The sequence below is a fragment of the Cyprinodon variegatus genome, unplaced genomic scaffold, assembly GCF_000732505.1.
Source record: "Cyprinodon variegatus isolate N-32 unplaced genomic scaffold, C_variegatus-1.0 Scaffold41, whole genome shotgun sequence".
Lineage (NCBI taxonomy): Eukaryota > Metazoa > Chordata > Actinopteri > Cyprinodontiformes > Cyprinodontidae > Cyprinodon > Cyprinodon variegatus.
The window spans coordinates 1,841,003-1,856,747 of record NW_015150494.1 but is presented as its reverse complement, the minus strand read 5'-3'; the positions used below and the strand labels follow the sequence as shown (position 1 = coordinate 1,856,747).

The 15,745-nt window shown below is 37.5% G+C and overlaps 1 protein-coding gene across 9 annotated transcripts in view; it reads left to right on the top strand.

Moving 5' to 3' along the window:
• ep400 (E1A binding protein p400) overlaps nucleotides 1–15,745 on the top strand; it is a 43,908-nt gene that overhangs the window by 8,466 nt on the left and 19,697 nt on the right. For 5 of the 9 annotated variants that reach the window (XM_015370053.1, XM_015370052.1, XM_015370058.1 and 2 more), the window contains 18 exons: nucleotides 659–844; nucleotides 945–1,085; nucleotides 1,162–1,234; nucleotides 1,412–1,449; nucleotides 1,541–1,598; nucleotides 1,681–1,770; nucleotides 3,374–3,487; nucleotides 3,593–3,780; nucleotides 3,859–4,036; nucleotides 4,115–4,251; nucleotides 4,352–4,521; nucleotides 5,390–5,564; nucleotides 5,641–5,777; nucleotides 5,952–6,138; nucleotides 6,413–6,582; nucleotides 6,681–6,868; nucleotides 9,356–9,661; nucleotides 13,567–13,740. In XM_015370053.1, coding sequence (XP_015225539.1) covers nucleotides 659–844; nucleotides 945–1,085; nucleotides 1,162–1,234; nucleotides 1,412–1,449; nucleotides 1,541–1,598; nucleotides 1,681–1,770; nucleotides 3,374–3,487; nucleotides 3,593–3,780; nucleotides 3,859–4,036; nucleotides 4,115–4,251; nucleotides 4,352–4,521; nucleotides 5,390–5,564; nucleotides 5,641–5,777; nucleotides 5,952–6,138; nucleotides 6,413–6,582; nucleotides 6,681–6,868; nucleotides 9,356–9,661; nucleotides 13,567–13,740 — 2,710 coding nt within the window. The remainder of the gene's footprint in view (nucleotides 1–658; nucleotides 845–944; nucleotides 1,086–1,161; nucleotides 1,235–1,411; nucleotides 1,450–1,540; nucleotides 1,599–1,680; nucleotides 1,771–3,373; nucleotides 3,488–3,592; nucleotides 3,781–3,858; nucleotides 4,037–4,114; nucleotides 4,252–4,351; nucleotides 4,522–5,389; nucleotides 5,565–5,640; nucleotides 5,778–5,951; nucleotides 6,139–6,412; nucleotides 6,583–6,680; nucleotides 6,869–9,355; nucleotides 9,662–13,566; nucleotides 13,741–15,745) is intronic. The other 4 variants (XM_015370055.1, XM_015370054.1, XM_015370060.1 and 1 more) reach the window with 3 other exon arrangements.

Here is a 15,745-nt window from a genome sequence, read left to right as displayed (position 1 = left end):
GTCAGGTTATTTGACTTTTTTTTTTTTTTTTTTTTTCATGTATTTTTAAAGAAATCAAGCTGGAAGAATATGAACACATTAAAGAATATTGAGAAATGTAAAGCATTTATAGAGATGAATGAAAATGATAAATAAAAGTATAAAGAAATGTCTGTTAGCCGACCCCTCAGTTAATTTGACTTTGTAATAAAAAAAACGAGAGCTAAAATAATCATTGAAATAACCGTAGTCATTGGATTATTGAAATATTTTCAATAATAATATATAACAGGAATTCACAGACTCTAAAACATCCAATTTTCTGAAAGAATAACCAACCAGTTTTGACTTAACCAGCAGTTAAGTCAAGACTGTACAAAAATTAAAAAAGCTCTATATTTAAGGTAAAAAATCTTCCTTGTCAGTTAGCATCGCCTCTGTTCAAAAATACATATTTTTTTCAGTCGATTACTGATCAGGTAATTGAAAAAGTAGTCAACAAATAAACAAAATAGCAAAATTAATTTAAAATGTGAAATAAAAGTTGCTGTTTCTTGAGGAGCATCAATTTACTAACAGTGTCTCTGTTTAGATTATCAAAAAATGATTGATTGCTAAATTAATAGACAGCTGCAGTCCTATTTTATGTGATGATTATGTGGTCCTCTCTGTACTACAGGAGAGTCAGGTGCACCAGCGCATCTCTGATCTCAGGAAAGAGGGTCAGTGGTCATCCAGCAGGCTCCCTAAACTTGTGGAAGCTTCACGCCCAAAGTCCCACTGGGATTACCTTCTGGAGGAGATGCAGTGGATGGCTGCAGACTTTGCTCAGGAGAGAAGATGGAAGGAAGCTGCTGCAAAGAAGGTTTGACACCTAACAGATTTTGAGGAATTTTCACAAATAATGAGGGTAACGGCAATAGAAAATGTCTCTCTGAACCCGTTCTTTTGTGCCTTTGTTACAGCTTGTTCGTACTTGTGCTCGTTACCACCAAGAGAAGAAGAACAGTGAAGAAAGATCACAGAAACAAAGGGAAGTTCATCTTCGTCATATTGCCAGTACAATTGCTCGAGAAGTTGAATTCTTCTGGTCAAACATAGAGCAGGTAAGGGTTCATTTGGCCACTCTTTCCTATTATTTATGCATAGTGGTGTTTTTTTTAACACAGTTTTACTCCGAAGGTTGTGGAAATTAAACTCCAGTTTCAAATCAACGAGAAGAGGCACAAAGCACTTGGCTTACAAAAAGCAGCAGGTAGGTCCCATTTAATAAACTAATAAGCTCAATATTACATGATCGTAATACAAAGGAAATAATTGATCAGATAAAAAGCTTAAATTTATTCCTTTTACAATATAACTTTATCTCAGAATTTTCCAAAATATCCCACCTTTAACTATGTAGTAAACTGGCTTCTGACTTCCATTCCAGTATCTGGTCAGTCATCAGGGGAAAAAGTTGATAGAACGGTAAGTGTTGCCTGACTCTTAATTATCATATATCTCTTCTTGGAAAAACTTCTTAGTTTTACATTTATGCTTTTCTTTTCCCACTTTATAGGAGGGTGGTAACTCTGGCAGAAAGAGAAAATCAAGTTTTTCCAAAGTGGATGAAGAGGGTATGTTTTTAGTGTTACATGGAAAAAATAAATAAATAAAAGCAGGACATTTATAGATTACTCAAAGACTAAATTCTTTTAGTTCCTGATGAAGAGGGCACCATAGAGGAGCAGGAAGTCATGGAAGGAGACTCGGACCACAAAGCAGAATTGATCGACCTTGCAAAAGATGGTATGTGATTATAGTTTGTTTGTTTTTCCTAAGAAAATAAACACATTTCTAAAATTGTCTTTTCAATATCATGAGAGAGATTAAGACCCATTGTCACTCAAAATATTGATAATACTTTCAAGCAGATATTCTTCTATACACTTAGATGGATTGTAACAAAACTAATGATCAAGAATTTGAATTAGGGATCAAATGTTCTGCTTTTGGCTCGGATGTGGATCACTGTTGATACATTTACAATCTAGAAAAAAACTTTAGTGAAATATTAATAGTTTTATGGATAAATATTATTTAATTTTTTTCATTTATCAATAAAAACTGTTTTTCTCTTCCTAATTAATACATACTAGTCGTTTCCTGGGAAAAAAATTATTGGTTTACTGTAGGGCCGCAACTAAGGATAATAGTTTAATCCGTCCCAATTTTTTTTCGATTAATAATTGTATAGCCAAAGGTTCCTTAAAGAACATTTTACGAAATCAAACAAGGTGAAACTAAAACTTATCCACTTGAGGAGGCTGGAAAGAGCATATTGACAGACGAAAAAGATTTATTTTTATCTTAAATGCAAAATATTCATACTTTTTTTTTAATATATATATATATAATTTTGGCTAAAGGCATGTTTTAAACTCCCCATACTCCAGTTAACAATTAATCCATTATTAAATTAGCTGATGATTGTTTCAATAATCGATTAACCACGATTAATCTTTACTTAGAAGATTTATTAGACAGTATTGCCAGACATTAGACCCTTTAATGTGTTGTGTTGGCTAGAGTTGTTCACTAATGTACTTTCCTAAATATGTTTAAAAAAGATAACAATGGTATGGTACGTTATGCTGCTATAAAATTACAGCTCATATAATTTCTTTTACATATGATATAGAAACTGATATATTTGCTAATGTATAGTTCTTGTCACACCGTTTTCCCTAAACTTAAAAAAAGGCGTAAATAACCTGGAAGAGGGTAACTGGCAACTTCTTTTTTTTCTAAATCATTCTAGGTAAATTTAGATTGTTAATTTTCAAAGAAAAGAAGAATAATTGCTGTTTACAAGCAATTAATCTTTTTCCAGACAAGTTCATTAAATGCATCATCATAACTTATTATGTGAAAGTAATTTAATTGAATTAATATACATTCTTAAATCACGAGCAAAAGTAAAATAGTCCGTTTTAAACTCTTAAATTTTAGTTTCAGTACCTCTAGAGCAAAGTCAACCTCTGGACCACTGCTGCTAAAATAAAGCAACTAGTCCCGTGCGAGTATGAAATCATGACTGCAGGAGTCACTGGGATGTTTCAGGCCAAACAAGAAGCTTCGTTGTTTTCTTCTTCCTTTTCTAATCTTATTTCTTTATTCCATCCTAAAAAAAAAACATGATAAAAATTGTAATCGATAAACATTGTAATCATTCAACTGCAGGCCAAGACTTATTGCAATCTTAAAAAGTGTTCACTTCTTGCATATAAACGAAAGTAGTAGCCCACATGCCATTATTTATATCTCTTGTTGCTCATATGTTTATCATGCTATGCATATTCTGGCTAATTGTTTCGGTTTCTTTTTCTTTCTTTTTTTTTACTTGTTTAAGCTGAGATGTCTTTGGATTCTCTGAAGAAGCAGTACGCTGGTGCCTATGCTGAGGATTTTGAGTGGCCTCAGCCTAGTCCTCAGAGTGATGAGGATGATGGGGAAGAGACTGAAGGTGCTTTGTATTTCAAATCATTAAAAGCGAATTTAGTGTATTTTTGTTTATGCTCTCAGCACCAAGTGGCGACACTTTTGACCATTTTTTCCCATTATTTAACAGACATGGACTGTGTACCAAGCAGTCCACCTGAAGCAGTGGTGCTGGACTCCGTGTTTAGCATGGACCACCAACGGAGCGCAGATAAATCCTCGTCTAACTCTAATGGGAAGGCTGGCAGAGACATTGCTGAAGTGGCAGCTGCTACAGAGCTCCTCCTGCCCAAGGGCAGCCTCAGAATCACTTCATCTGTAAGAAACAGAAATGACTTTACACAATTAAAAAGAGTTTTGATCATTTTAAATGATATAAGTGTCCCGTTCCTCCAGACCCGCAGCCCAGCTCCTATTTTGTTACATGGTTTGTTGAGAGAGTATCAGCAGATTGGTGTGGACTGGCTGCTAAACCTTTATAAGAAACGGCTCAATGCCATCTTAGCCGATGAGACGGGCCTTGGCAAGACTGTGCAGACAGTGGCTTACCTAGCCCACTTAGCTGGTCAAGAAGGTATTTCACAAATCAAAATACATTGTTGTTTTTTTATTTAATTTCATGTTTACATTTTAAACTTATTTTTCAACACAGGCATTTGGGGACCCCATCTAATTGTAGTAAGGACATGCAAGTTGCTAAGTTGGGAGCTTGAGTTTAAGCGCTGGTGTCCGGGCCTTAAGATTCTCCTTTATTTAGGCAACAGAAGGGAGCGCAGATGCAAGAGAATGGTTGGTGGTTTTTGTCTGACATTTTTCATTGTTCTGACTTTTTTTTTTTTTTTATTTGATTGCTCATGTGGTGACATGTTATTTCCATATTTCTCTGCAGTTCTGGGAGGAAACCAACAGCTTTCATGTTTGTGTGACGTCATACAAGCTGCTGATGAAAGACCAAAAACATTTCCTAAAGAAAAGGTGGAGGCATCTGGTTCTGGATGAGGTGCAACTTATCAAAAACATGACGGAAAAACACTGGGAAACTGTCTTTGGTCTCAGAAGGTGAGTTTATTAAAAAAAAAAAAAGTTATTCCAAACAGTTAAAGTTAAAAAAACAATCCACTGGACTTTATTTTTTCTAAGTTTGAGGATGTTTTGCTTCCCATCTAGAAAGCTTTCTCAATTAAAAATGTCTGGATAAGCATTGGGTTCCAGGCTATTATAGAATAGACCAACAAAAGCCTTGTAATGGCTTAGAAAACATGCACATTGAAGCTGGAAAACCAGCTCCACCCATTAATAATAGGAGTTGTTGAGGTCGTTATTGGCCTGCAATACCCGATACTGGCCCATTCCTCTGAAAAGGCAGTCGTTAAAGGTCATTGTTGGCCTCGTTGACCTGGCGAGATATTTTATTCCCATGCATAGCAATGGAGGTTGAGATGGTGTTGGGAAGGAAACGACTGTATCTCTGCGTTGTAGGTTTTTGATAGCTGACACCTGAGTCCACCCCGTCTGTTTACGGTTGGTTTTCTTTTTTAACATAAATGGCTTCCTTCACACCCCTTTCGAACCACCTGCCTTCTTTATCTAAAATGTGAACATTCTGGTCCTTTGTTGGGCTACTCTATAAAAGCCTCAACTCAACGCTAATCCAGACATTTTGAATTTTCATGGATGGGAAGCGAAACCTCTTCAAACTCGGAAAATAAAGTCCAGTGGTTTATTTTTTAACTTTATGGAATGACTATGACCTGGATGACTGAAAACCAGCAATGAAAAAAAATAGTTTCACAGTAATTAGTTTTTTTAATGGAAACAACACAAGCAATGCTTATAAGAGATTGTTATGATGATGCAAATGTTTGATTAGATTTCTACATATTGTCTGTCAAACATCATCACTGACTGATTTCCGTGGGTCTTCCAGTGAGCAAAGGATCCTTCTTATCCACACTCCGCTTCAGAATAATCTGAAGGAATTTTGGACCATGATCCACTTCCTGATGCCAGGACTCACCAGGCCGTACTCAGACTTTCCTGTTGCGGCAGACACAGACCAGAACCAGGACTACTGCCATAAGCTGGTTATACGCCTGCACAGGGTGCGTTTGGTCTCTACATGTTTAAAATGCATAAGGATATGCTAGATAAGGTAACCTTGTTTGTGCCGCCCTGCAGATGATCCAGCCGTTCATTTTGCGACGCTCTAAAAGGGATGTGGAGAAACAGCTTCCAAAGAAGTACGAGCACATTCTGAAGTGCCGGCTTTCAAATAGACAGAAGACGCTTTATGAGGATATCCTTACGCAGCCTGGGTGAGATATCTGATCAAATAGTCACCTTTTATGTATTTATTCAACCTGGGCTCAACAAATATTCTCCAGTCTATATAATTGCTAAGACATCTAAATCTTGATTTAAATCTTATCTGGTTGCAGACTTTTTTTTTTTGGTAATAATTTTCAAAAATGTTTTCAATTTTCTTCCAGGACACAAGAGGCTTTGAAGTCGGGTCATTTTGTCAGCGTGCTTCAGGTTTTGATGCAGTTGCAGCGCGTGTGCAATCATCCTGAGTTGGTTGTACCTCGAGAAACCAGCAGCTCCTACTTCTGTCCATCTGTTGAGTACAATGTGCCGTCACTGGTTCTAGGAGCTATTGAGACCGAACCCAGCAAGGTAGTTCCACATACCCAAACTCCATGGATTATTGTGAGAAAATATATCTTTAAGATCTATGGGATTTATTTATTGAACTCTTGTCAATCTAAACATATTTCACGGTTCGAATCTTATCCATTAAAAGAAGAGGCCGTACCATCCCTTATTGATAATGCTTTGTCAGATTGTCTTTTATATTTTCCCCTTCATTTTGTTAAGGTTTGATTTTCACTCTTAAAAATTAAATCAATATGTTGGTAACTTTTCATGTTTTAATCTTCCGTTTTCCTAGACTGTAAACCTGTCCTTGTTTGATCTGATCAATCATGAGAACCAACTGACTCGGTACCAGACTGAAGAAGCAGAACCTAAACTAAAGGTCACTCGGCAGCTCATTGAGGAGATCTACAGTGGTCCCGAGCAACCACCAAGACCCAAACCGTGTCCGATTAAATCATCAAGGTCAGTGCTAAAATTTCCCACTTTTACATATGAGGATATTTGTCGTTTTCTTTAATTGTAGCGGTCTCACTCTGATTTTGTTGATTTGAACTGATCAGGCTGTTCCAGCCAGTGCAGTATGGTACAAAGCCAGAAGGTCGGTTAGTCGCATTTGGAAATACGGCGGGTCAGCGGCCCCCTACAAGCTCTCCCCCTACAAGCACCTTAGTTTCCACTGTGAGCCAATCAGGCCAGACCAGAGGCAAGTCCCCCGTTTCTGCTCCGACCACTACGCCTACCTCTCACGGTAAGATTTTTTAGAAGGAGTCTGTTAAATAAAAGGGAATCCCCATCTTCGGGACTTCTGGTTATCAGCATATGATTTCTTATGATTATTGCTTTTACCCTAATTGCAATCCAAACTTTTTCTGCGTGTGATAAATTATGCCGTGTCTCTGTGCTGCATGATTGAAATGCCTTTTTAAATTCAAACTACCTGAATTACTGCGTCATGCATTTAAACTTACACCATAAATATATTTTTACAAACATTTGCAGAGTTTTTGCCAGCTTTTAAAAATCAAGGCTTAATGTCAACTCTTTTTGAAGTTTCATGATAAATATACAAATTGCATGATTTGCTTTCAAAAACTACCCGTTTTTACAATCCTTCCAATTAGGAGGTGACATAGATTTAAAGGGCAATGAAATTATATATGTTGTTGTAACAATCATGTTTCACAACACAGAGCTTAGAGATTAAGGAAAAAAAAAATTAAGGAAAAGATGAAGTTTTGTTCTATTTCTGGAGAATAAAAACTGAAGCCCTAACTGACAGTTTTATCAGACTATTTTACAATCATGGCTGATAAGGTACTACGGTGATGGTTCAGTTTTTACGTTAGTTAAAACAACCCACTGGATTTTGTCTCCCAAGTTTGAAGATGTTTCGCTTCCCACCCAGGAAGCAGAATTAGCATTAAGCTTGAGTCTTTATAGAGCGGCCCAAAACAAAAGCTTTGTTTTGTTTTTTTAAGTTAGGTTTTTTAAAAGGTGTAAGTATTTTATATTCTTCCTGCCATAAATAACTCTTGCATCCTCAACAAGATTAAATCCAGGTTAGAGGGTCCTGGAGGCTCAGGTTTCAAGAAGGGCTAAGACCAAAGTGGACTTCTAGCATCTCAAAACATCTCAAATTGAACAACAAATGTCAACAGTTTATAGTTATTAGTATTTTAAAATGATTCAAAATCAGAATCCAATTGGTATTTACATGGAAAATGGAGGTAGCAGGCCAAAGCATTTTCTAACCAATTTAACTTTTTGATATAGTAAATTGTTGTAAAGAAACAAAAGTATTGCAGTTTAACTTAATTATATTTTATGAACTTTTACTATCTTTTGTTTTTTTAGTTTGTTTGTTACTCTAAATCGATTCCATTTCACATGTAAATCATTTTTGTATTCTGTCTATTTAACCTAAATTTATTGTAAACATACCAATAATTTAAACACTCACTGACTTCATACAAGCTTGTATGATGTTTCTTAGACTGGTGTTATCAGACTAGAAGTCCCCTTTGGGCTAGTCGTTACCGTGACCTTATGGTTCCATTAAATCTGCATCTATACTGCTTAAAAAAATCCTCAGAGTGATCTAGTTAAATTATTTACTGTTTATAACCTTTTAGCAGAACCTCACTGTGTTTTTAAAATCCAGATTTTCCTGCAGCAGTGGTGGGTCGACGATGCAGCTTTTTCAAGTCTGTTGAGCTGACTAAACAAGCACTGAAGCAGGTTCAGCGTCTTATCCTTATATTCAATCTTCAGTTCATGGCTATAGAGTTATAAAAGATCTCTTTTAACTGGAATATTTTCCAAAGCGGGAAAGTAAAAAAAATATGTACATATACGATTGCATATACTTTTCTCTTAATATTTGGAGTACTTGCTCAGCCCAATGCAATAGAATACCCACAACCCCCCCCCACCCCACCCCCCGCTCCCATCTGTACTGCCCTACCAACAGACATACACTATATTGCAAACTGCTAAAAAAAGTGCTATAGAACTGCTATGTGTCATTGCTCCCTTGCGATAACATATTGCCAGTAAAACAATCGGTTTCCTTTTAAGCAACTTTGTTTAGAATTAAAGGGATGCTTTGATAAAGCTGATTTATACATTGGAACTAGGTCATCTGCGTAGGTGTCGCAGTGAACAAAAAGACGTCCCTGCCCCCTCCGTAGACACCCTGCTGTGCATCTCCCAAATTGTAGCTGGCCGCAGACAGGAGGCCGGCTTGTTTTCTTTTTATGACCGCAATTGCGGAAAACAACTCATGAAGTTGGACCAGCTAGAAGAGCGAGTCCGCGAGAACGCTGGGACCCTTTTTCCACCTAGATCCCTGCTCTTTTTTTTGCGCTCATGTCCCTCCGCTGTCGCACAAACTTGCCCCCACTTCCTCTCCGCCTTGGCCGTATCTAGACCCACAGCATATACTACAGACCAAGCTAAAAATTGAGCACAAATCAAAAATGTCTGTGTCTAGCTCACAGCGACACACTGCTGCGGGGAGTATAACCGGCCCTTTAGGTTGAAGTTTAAGGCTTTAAATATAGAGAGGTATTAAATATTGTCCACACTGACCAGCAGCACCAGCTTTCCCACTGCTTCCCGTGTTGGCCCACCACTGCTGAGTAAATATAGGAACTAAAATCTTTGCTCTGATTTAATTAAATGTTGGGTTAGCCCTAACATGGAGTCCCACACCCCATTGCCTTGTATTTCGCAGCAATCGGAACAGCTACTCAGAGAGCCCAGGCTACTCCTACTGTCAGCAGCAGCAGCAGCAACAACACTGCATCTTCCTCCATTGCCGCCTCTGGGAACAGTGGCTATGGGCAGCATGTTTTGGGAGCTACTCCTTTGGCCTTGGGTCAGACCTTAGCTGGAACAGTTGTAGGCTCCGTGACTTCCATCAGCCAGGCTGGAATAACACAGATTCCAAGGCCAGGTTTAGCCCCAAGCCATGCCATCCAGCCCAGTCTTTTGTCCCAGAGGTTGGTTCTTACATCTCAGGCCCAGGCACGGTTGCCTAGTAAGTGGCCTGCCCTCCCCTTCATCTCTGCATTTTCCCTCCACCCTCAAGCACAAACATTTTGGCTGCTGTGCACCAAGGCCTTTACTTGAGGCACTGCTGATATACAGTATGTTCACTTCAGAGAACATGGCTCAGTGTATGCATGATGGCGGCAGCGCTGCTGCTGCAGACATTGCTGTCAGATGTCATACATCAGCAATCGATGGAAGAGATGTCTCTGTACAGCTGTAGCCATATCAGCAGCATCTCATTGTCTTGGCATATCCAGTTTCTTTCTTCACACCTGCATGCACACTTGGTCTCACTCTTCTTGATTTAAAAGAACTTTTTAGGATTTTTCAGTCTGGTCCATATTTTTCCTTTAAAATAGTTTACAGTAACACACAGTCACTAGAATCTTTGCATTAGGACTCCTACTGGATGACAGTTCTGCAATGACTTTAAACATTATGCACATTAGAGATGAAGTTTCTAAGTTTGGGACGAGAAATATTTCACCGCCTTTATATGTATTTAGGTCAAGCTATTGCAGAAATAAACAGACATGGTCTGCATAATATATTATAATAGCAATATTCTCCTATGCAGACTGAATGGATTTCAGTAGATGGTCACAACAAATAACAATAACAGAACCAGAAGGCGTCAGAGTTTAATGCATTATATAATTAGATATTTAACACTACCTTCAACATTGCAGGATTTGTTTTTAATATTATGTTCCCATGTTGGAGATCAGACATGAAAAACAAAGAGAGAATATACTGATGCTGGCTTACAGCTCAATTTGTAGAAGACTACGAAACTAAACTAATGTAGTCTTCTTTATCTATTAAAAAAAAAAACATTTCATCGTGACAAAACTAGATCAAGCATCCATTCTAATAGGGTTTTGGTAGTCCTATTTAAAACAGAAAGAAAGTCCAAGTTTAAAATATTTTTTTCTGCGCTGGGTGGTGCTAACTGGCCTAGCCACATTAGGCCCTTTGCACAAGTGTAGCTTTGTTCCTCATTTGTTAGATAGTGGATATACACTCATGGCTTTATTTACAAAAAAAAACAAAATGGCAAAAAACAAAACACAAAAGATAACAAATAACACACAAGCAGGATGTGGTCAACTTTCAGAAAAACGTAGTATACATCCAGAGGAAGCTACTGGCGTATATAAAAAAAAAAAAAAAAAAAGTCAAATAACCTGACTCTGCACCTTTAATACAGTCTCTCTTGGTTTTCTGAAGTGTGTTGCTGTCTATATTACAGATGACCAATAGAAAAGTATAGAATTCATTGTTCCACAGTAGTGAAAATTCTCTGTCGTACTCGGATCGAATGAAGAATGATCCAGATAAATAGACAACAGCCAATTATAGAATAACAACAATTAAAGAATAACTTATTAAAGCTTTTCATGTGCAGGTGAAGATTCTCAGTCATATCGGTCAAAGTCATTCCAAAAAAGTTAAACAACTGACTGGACTTTGTTTCCAAGTTTGAAGAGGTTTCTCTTCCCATCCAGGAAGCTTTTTTTAATTCAAAATGTCAGAAATAGCGTTGAGTTCGAGGCTTTATAGATTGGACCAAAAACAAAGCCTTGTTATGGCTTAGAAACAAAGCAATGTGCGCACTTTACTTGTACACATTCTGCCAAACAAAAAAACCTTAGTTTATAATTAAAAGCTTTTTATACTAAAGTCTGAGTGCCTTCGTTGTTGTTTTTAGTTCCTGCTATATGCGATTCTGTCATTAAGTCCTTTCTCTGTATGAGTCCAAAACTATTTGAGATCCCATCCATCAATATTTTAAAAACAGAAACCAGGAAAAATATGACTCGAGTAGAAAGGTCCAGAAAACGCTTCATTTAATTTCTCATGTTCTCCTTCCCTTATAATACTTTCTCCCCGGTTTACTAATCTCCGTTAGTTTAGTGCATCAGCCAAGCTGTCAGGAGATAATCCACAGCTTTCACTGTTTGTTTTTTTATTTGTTTTTTCCCTCCCCTCCATTCTTCTTTCTGATCTTGACTTTATAGCAAAGCATGTTGGAGCGTCCCTGTTGGTTATCACTCTTCTTCGCTTTGAATTGTGAACTTTTTCAGTTAACACACGGTCTTTGTACAGTATATTGTGATAACTGTGTGATTGTTTAAAATCTTCAGGATGTTGGATATTTAAGCTTCCAAGTCAAAATATTTAAAGGATACTTGTCCCCACAGAGGTGGTCAGATAAAATTTAGGGTAGAATCCAAATGATGTGTGTAATATAAACATATTTGGACCTAAAATACACATTAAGTCTGAATATGTTGCAGCCTGTGTCTTTACCCTGTCCGCTTCATTCAGAAATACTCTGTTCTTACCAACTAAAGTCATTCACACCAGAAATCATGGTCAGCGTTTTCCAGAGATACACAGTATTGTCCATTTATTTATTATTCAGGGTCTGTAAGGTTTTGACCCCACTCCTCATGTTACTGGGAGTAAAAGGACATAAAGCAGTTGTGGGTTCTTATTACTGCCTCCTGCTGGTGTCAAGGTGCCATGCAGCTATTCTCTATTCCCAGGTAAAACTGGGGCTTTAAATCCCAGGCTTTGAGTGGAAAAGGGTCGCTAGTCTGTTTAAGGGAGTGGTGGCCTAGTGGTTAGGGCATAGAGCTTGGAATCCTGAGGTTTTGAGTTCGAAACCCACTACCACAGAGACCCTTAACCTGTTTGATTCCCAGGTGCTCCACGATGGCAGCCCACTACTCCCCAAAGTGATGGGTTATAGAGTTAATTTCTCAATAAAGTTCAAATATTATGATTCATTTTTCTATCTTAGAAATATTTATATTTAAAAAATGGTTCTCTTTTGGGACTTTTCCATAAACAGTGACATAGGTTGAGCACAGGGGAAATGATGGATACGAAGGCCAATGTGCTGTCAGCTTGGAAATTATATATTCAATTGAATTATTTGTTTGAAGGAAATTATATTCTTTTTGAGTTTTTGCGGCACTAGTGGTACATTTTTCGACAGTGGACTGACAGGAAAGGGGGTATGAGAGAGGGGGTCTCATACCCGGGTCGGCCACGCCGTGGACTAAGGCCTCCGTACATGGCTCGTGCGCACTAACCGCTGCGCCACCTGCACTCCCAAGGAAGATGTTTTCAAACAAAATTGGTCTATAGGTAATTGTAAGAATGAAAAGCCCATCATTTTTTAACTAGTGTCCGTCAGCAACACGTACACCAGAACATCTAATATTATTGTTGCTACAGAGTTCCTTATAATGATTTACTGAGACAATCTGCACCTCAGATCTATTGTTTTTGCCTCCAAGGTGAACAGTTTACAAAGTGCAGTTTTTGTTTTGTTTTAATGTTTTAGTGTGTTGTTTGAAATGTAGAATAGCATAAAATAATATCATGTAGATGAAGGGAAGCTTTAGGCCTGATCCAGTTTAATTTGAAATCCCAGATTTGTTGAACTGCAGAGAATTCACTCTTTAATTTGTCTTAGTTATGCCTTTGATTCATTAGAACATTTCGTGTGTATCCTAATCAGAAATGAATAAAATTATGGGGTTTAGTCTCATTGGTACTGAGCACATTCATATTCACCATTTTAGTAGTTTTATTGAAGAGAAACTTTTTCTTTATTATAGATGGTGGTGAAGTGTGTGTTGTCTTGAAAAAGTGTTTTATGTTTTCTGACATTTCCTCCCTTTAATCCTTTTTTATTAAACTCTGCTTTGTTTCTGTTGTTGAGAGGAAATGTTTTCCCGTTGAATTAATTCACCTTTGTTCTGCATGTCTTGTCTCCTTCTCACCCTGCAACTAACTAAATACATTGTTTTGTATTTCTGACTGGAAAATATAGTTTTTATCTGCCTTACTATTTGATCTTCCTATCCAATGAAGGCGGGGATGTGGTGAAGATCGGCCAGCTGGCCAACATGTCAGGGAGTCAGAATCGTATTTCCCAGCCGGAGACTCCCGTCACGCTGCAGTTTCAGGGGAACAAGTTCACCCTGTCCCCCAGCCAGCTCCGCCAGCTGACCACTGGACAGCCATTGCAGCTCCAAGGTACACTCGGTAATGTACATCCCATTCTCATATCTCTATTCTCTCTTTTTATTTGATCTTTAACATCCATGTTTGCCATCCTAATTTTATACACTCATTATTTATTTTTTGTTTTATATTGCTTTTTATTACACATTAAAACCTTTACAATTCGCCATAAATATCTCGGTAAACTGACACTTTAGTATTTCTGTTTGTATTCGGCTTTGGTTAATAATTTAACTTAAGCTGTTCTTTGCTGTTGCATATTTAAAAATAAATACAGAAATGAATAAATGCTCAATAAATAAATAAACATTCAATTAATTCCCCCCCAAAAATGCAATAAACAAATAAATGTAGGTAGAAATTAAATTATACAGTGAGGAATAAATGTAAATATCTCTTTTAATTAGCTTCTTTATTTATTCGCCTGTGTGATAATTACCTTATTTATTTATTGTCTGTTATAACTTTCAATTAATTATTTTTTAAGTATTTCTTTATGTTCATGTTATAATATTTTTGGAATATTTTGTCATTTATTTCTTCCTGTCGTTTTTACATTTCTGCATGTATATGAGGAAGGGCTGCGTCATAGAGGGTAAACTTCTTCCCATGGTTGGCAGCCCATCTTCTTAAAGGGGAACGCAGTTTTTTTTTTACATTTGGCCCTTGATTTTACGTTATTGCATCATGTTCTACTCACCCATATGAGTTCTGTGTCATTTGGAGCCGTTCTGACGATATTCCGTGAGGTTATATCCAAGTAACGTCTTCCTTGATTTTACGTGTATGACGTCATCCGCACGCGCCGGCTACCGCTCATTCATCCTGTCCACTGAACTGCTGCTAGTTTTCCTCACATGCCTGGAAGATGTTTAGTGCTACTTTCATAGATGATCTCACTCTCGAAATGGAATTGAACGATTCAGATTAGCTAGCCCAATGAATAGAAGTGGTAGAGCGTAGCCGCCTGTGGCCCGGGCTTCTTCTTACAACTCCAGTCTGCATGCGCAGATGACATCATAGACGCGCTACTTTGTTTTTAAAACATATAAATATGAAAAATATAACCGCGGATGTCTGGGTGAAAGTGATTCGCCTACATGTTATGAATGCTGGCAGACTATAAATGATAATTTATGAACAGTTTAGTTTGTGTCTTCAAGTCGTTGCCCATAGGAAGACGTTACTTGGATATAAATGACACAAAACTTATTTGGGTGAGTAGAACATGATATAATAACATAAAATTAAGGACCCCATGTAAAAAAAACGGCGTTCCCCTTTAACTCACAGAGCTCAGAAGATTAAGTTAAAAGATCTCTTTTGTGTTCCTGTTGTGCTACAACAATACAAGATCATTTGAGATGAGAACATTATCCTTTAAAGCGTCACTATATGGCCCATCTACCCATTCAATGTGTCATTTTTTTTTTAAATGTCCGAAGTTGAGAGGACCGCAGCAACCAGCAGAGTTCCGAAGGTAACAACAGCCAGGTCTAATCCAGTGGTTCCCAAAGATTTTCTTCTGGGCCCCCCTTTGGATTACAATAAAATTTCCACGCCCCAACCCCCCAAAAAAAAAATCAACTGGGCACACACATCGTTCAACCAGATATAATAAACCTATACACATATTTTGTTTTCAAACTCCACTGAAGTTTATTTCACACCTCAGGTTGCAACAAAACAAACTATACACCATCTTTACAGCGGAACACTTTTGTGTAACTCTATTTTTTTCATAGTTCTACACTGTAGATTAGTTGTCTGTGTTATTTTAAACATATTTCTTTTTTTTTATTTGTAACAATATTTAACTTTGCTATAATCTATACATTAAAAAGCCTCTGTGCAAAATGGAGTGAAAACATTGAACAGCTCCCTGAGAGTTTTTTCTTTGTACTTTAATCCTCCCATCTTTTCAGTGGCTGTAGTGAGCCTGCTTGTTGCTGCAGATCTTCTCAAATCTGTGTTGCAGTGTGACAACTGTCCATTATGCTCAGTCAAGCAAGCACTGTTTTTTTTC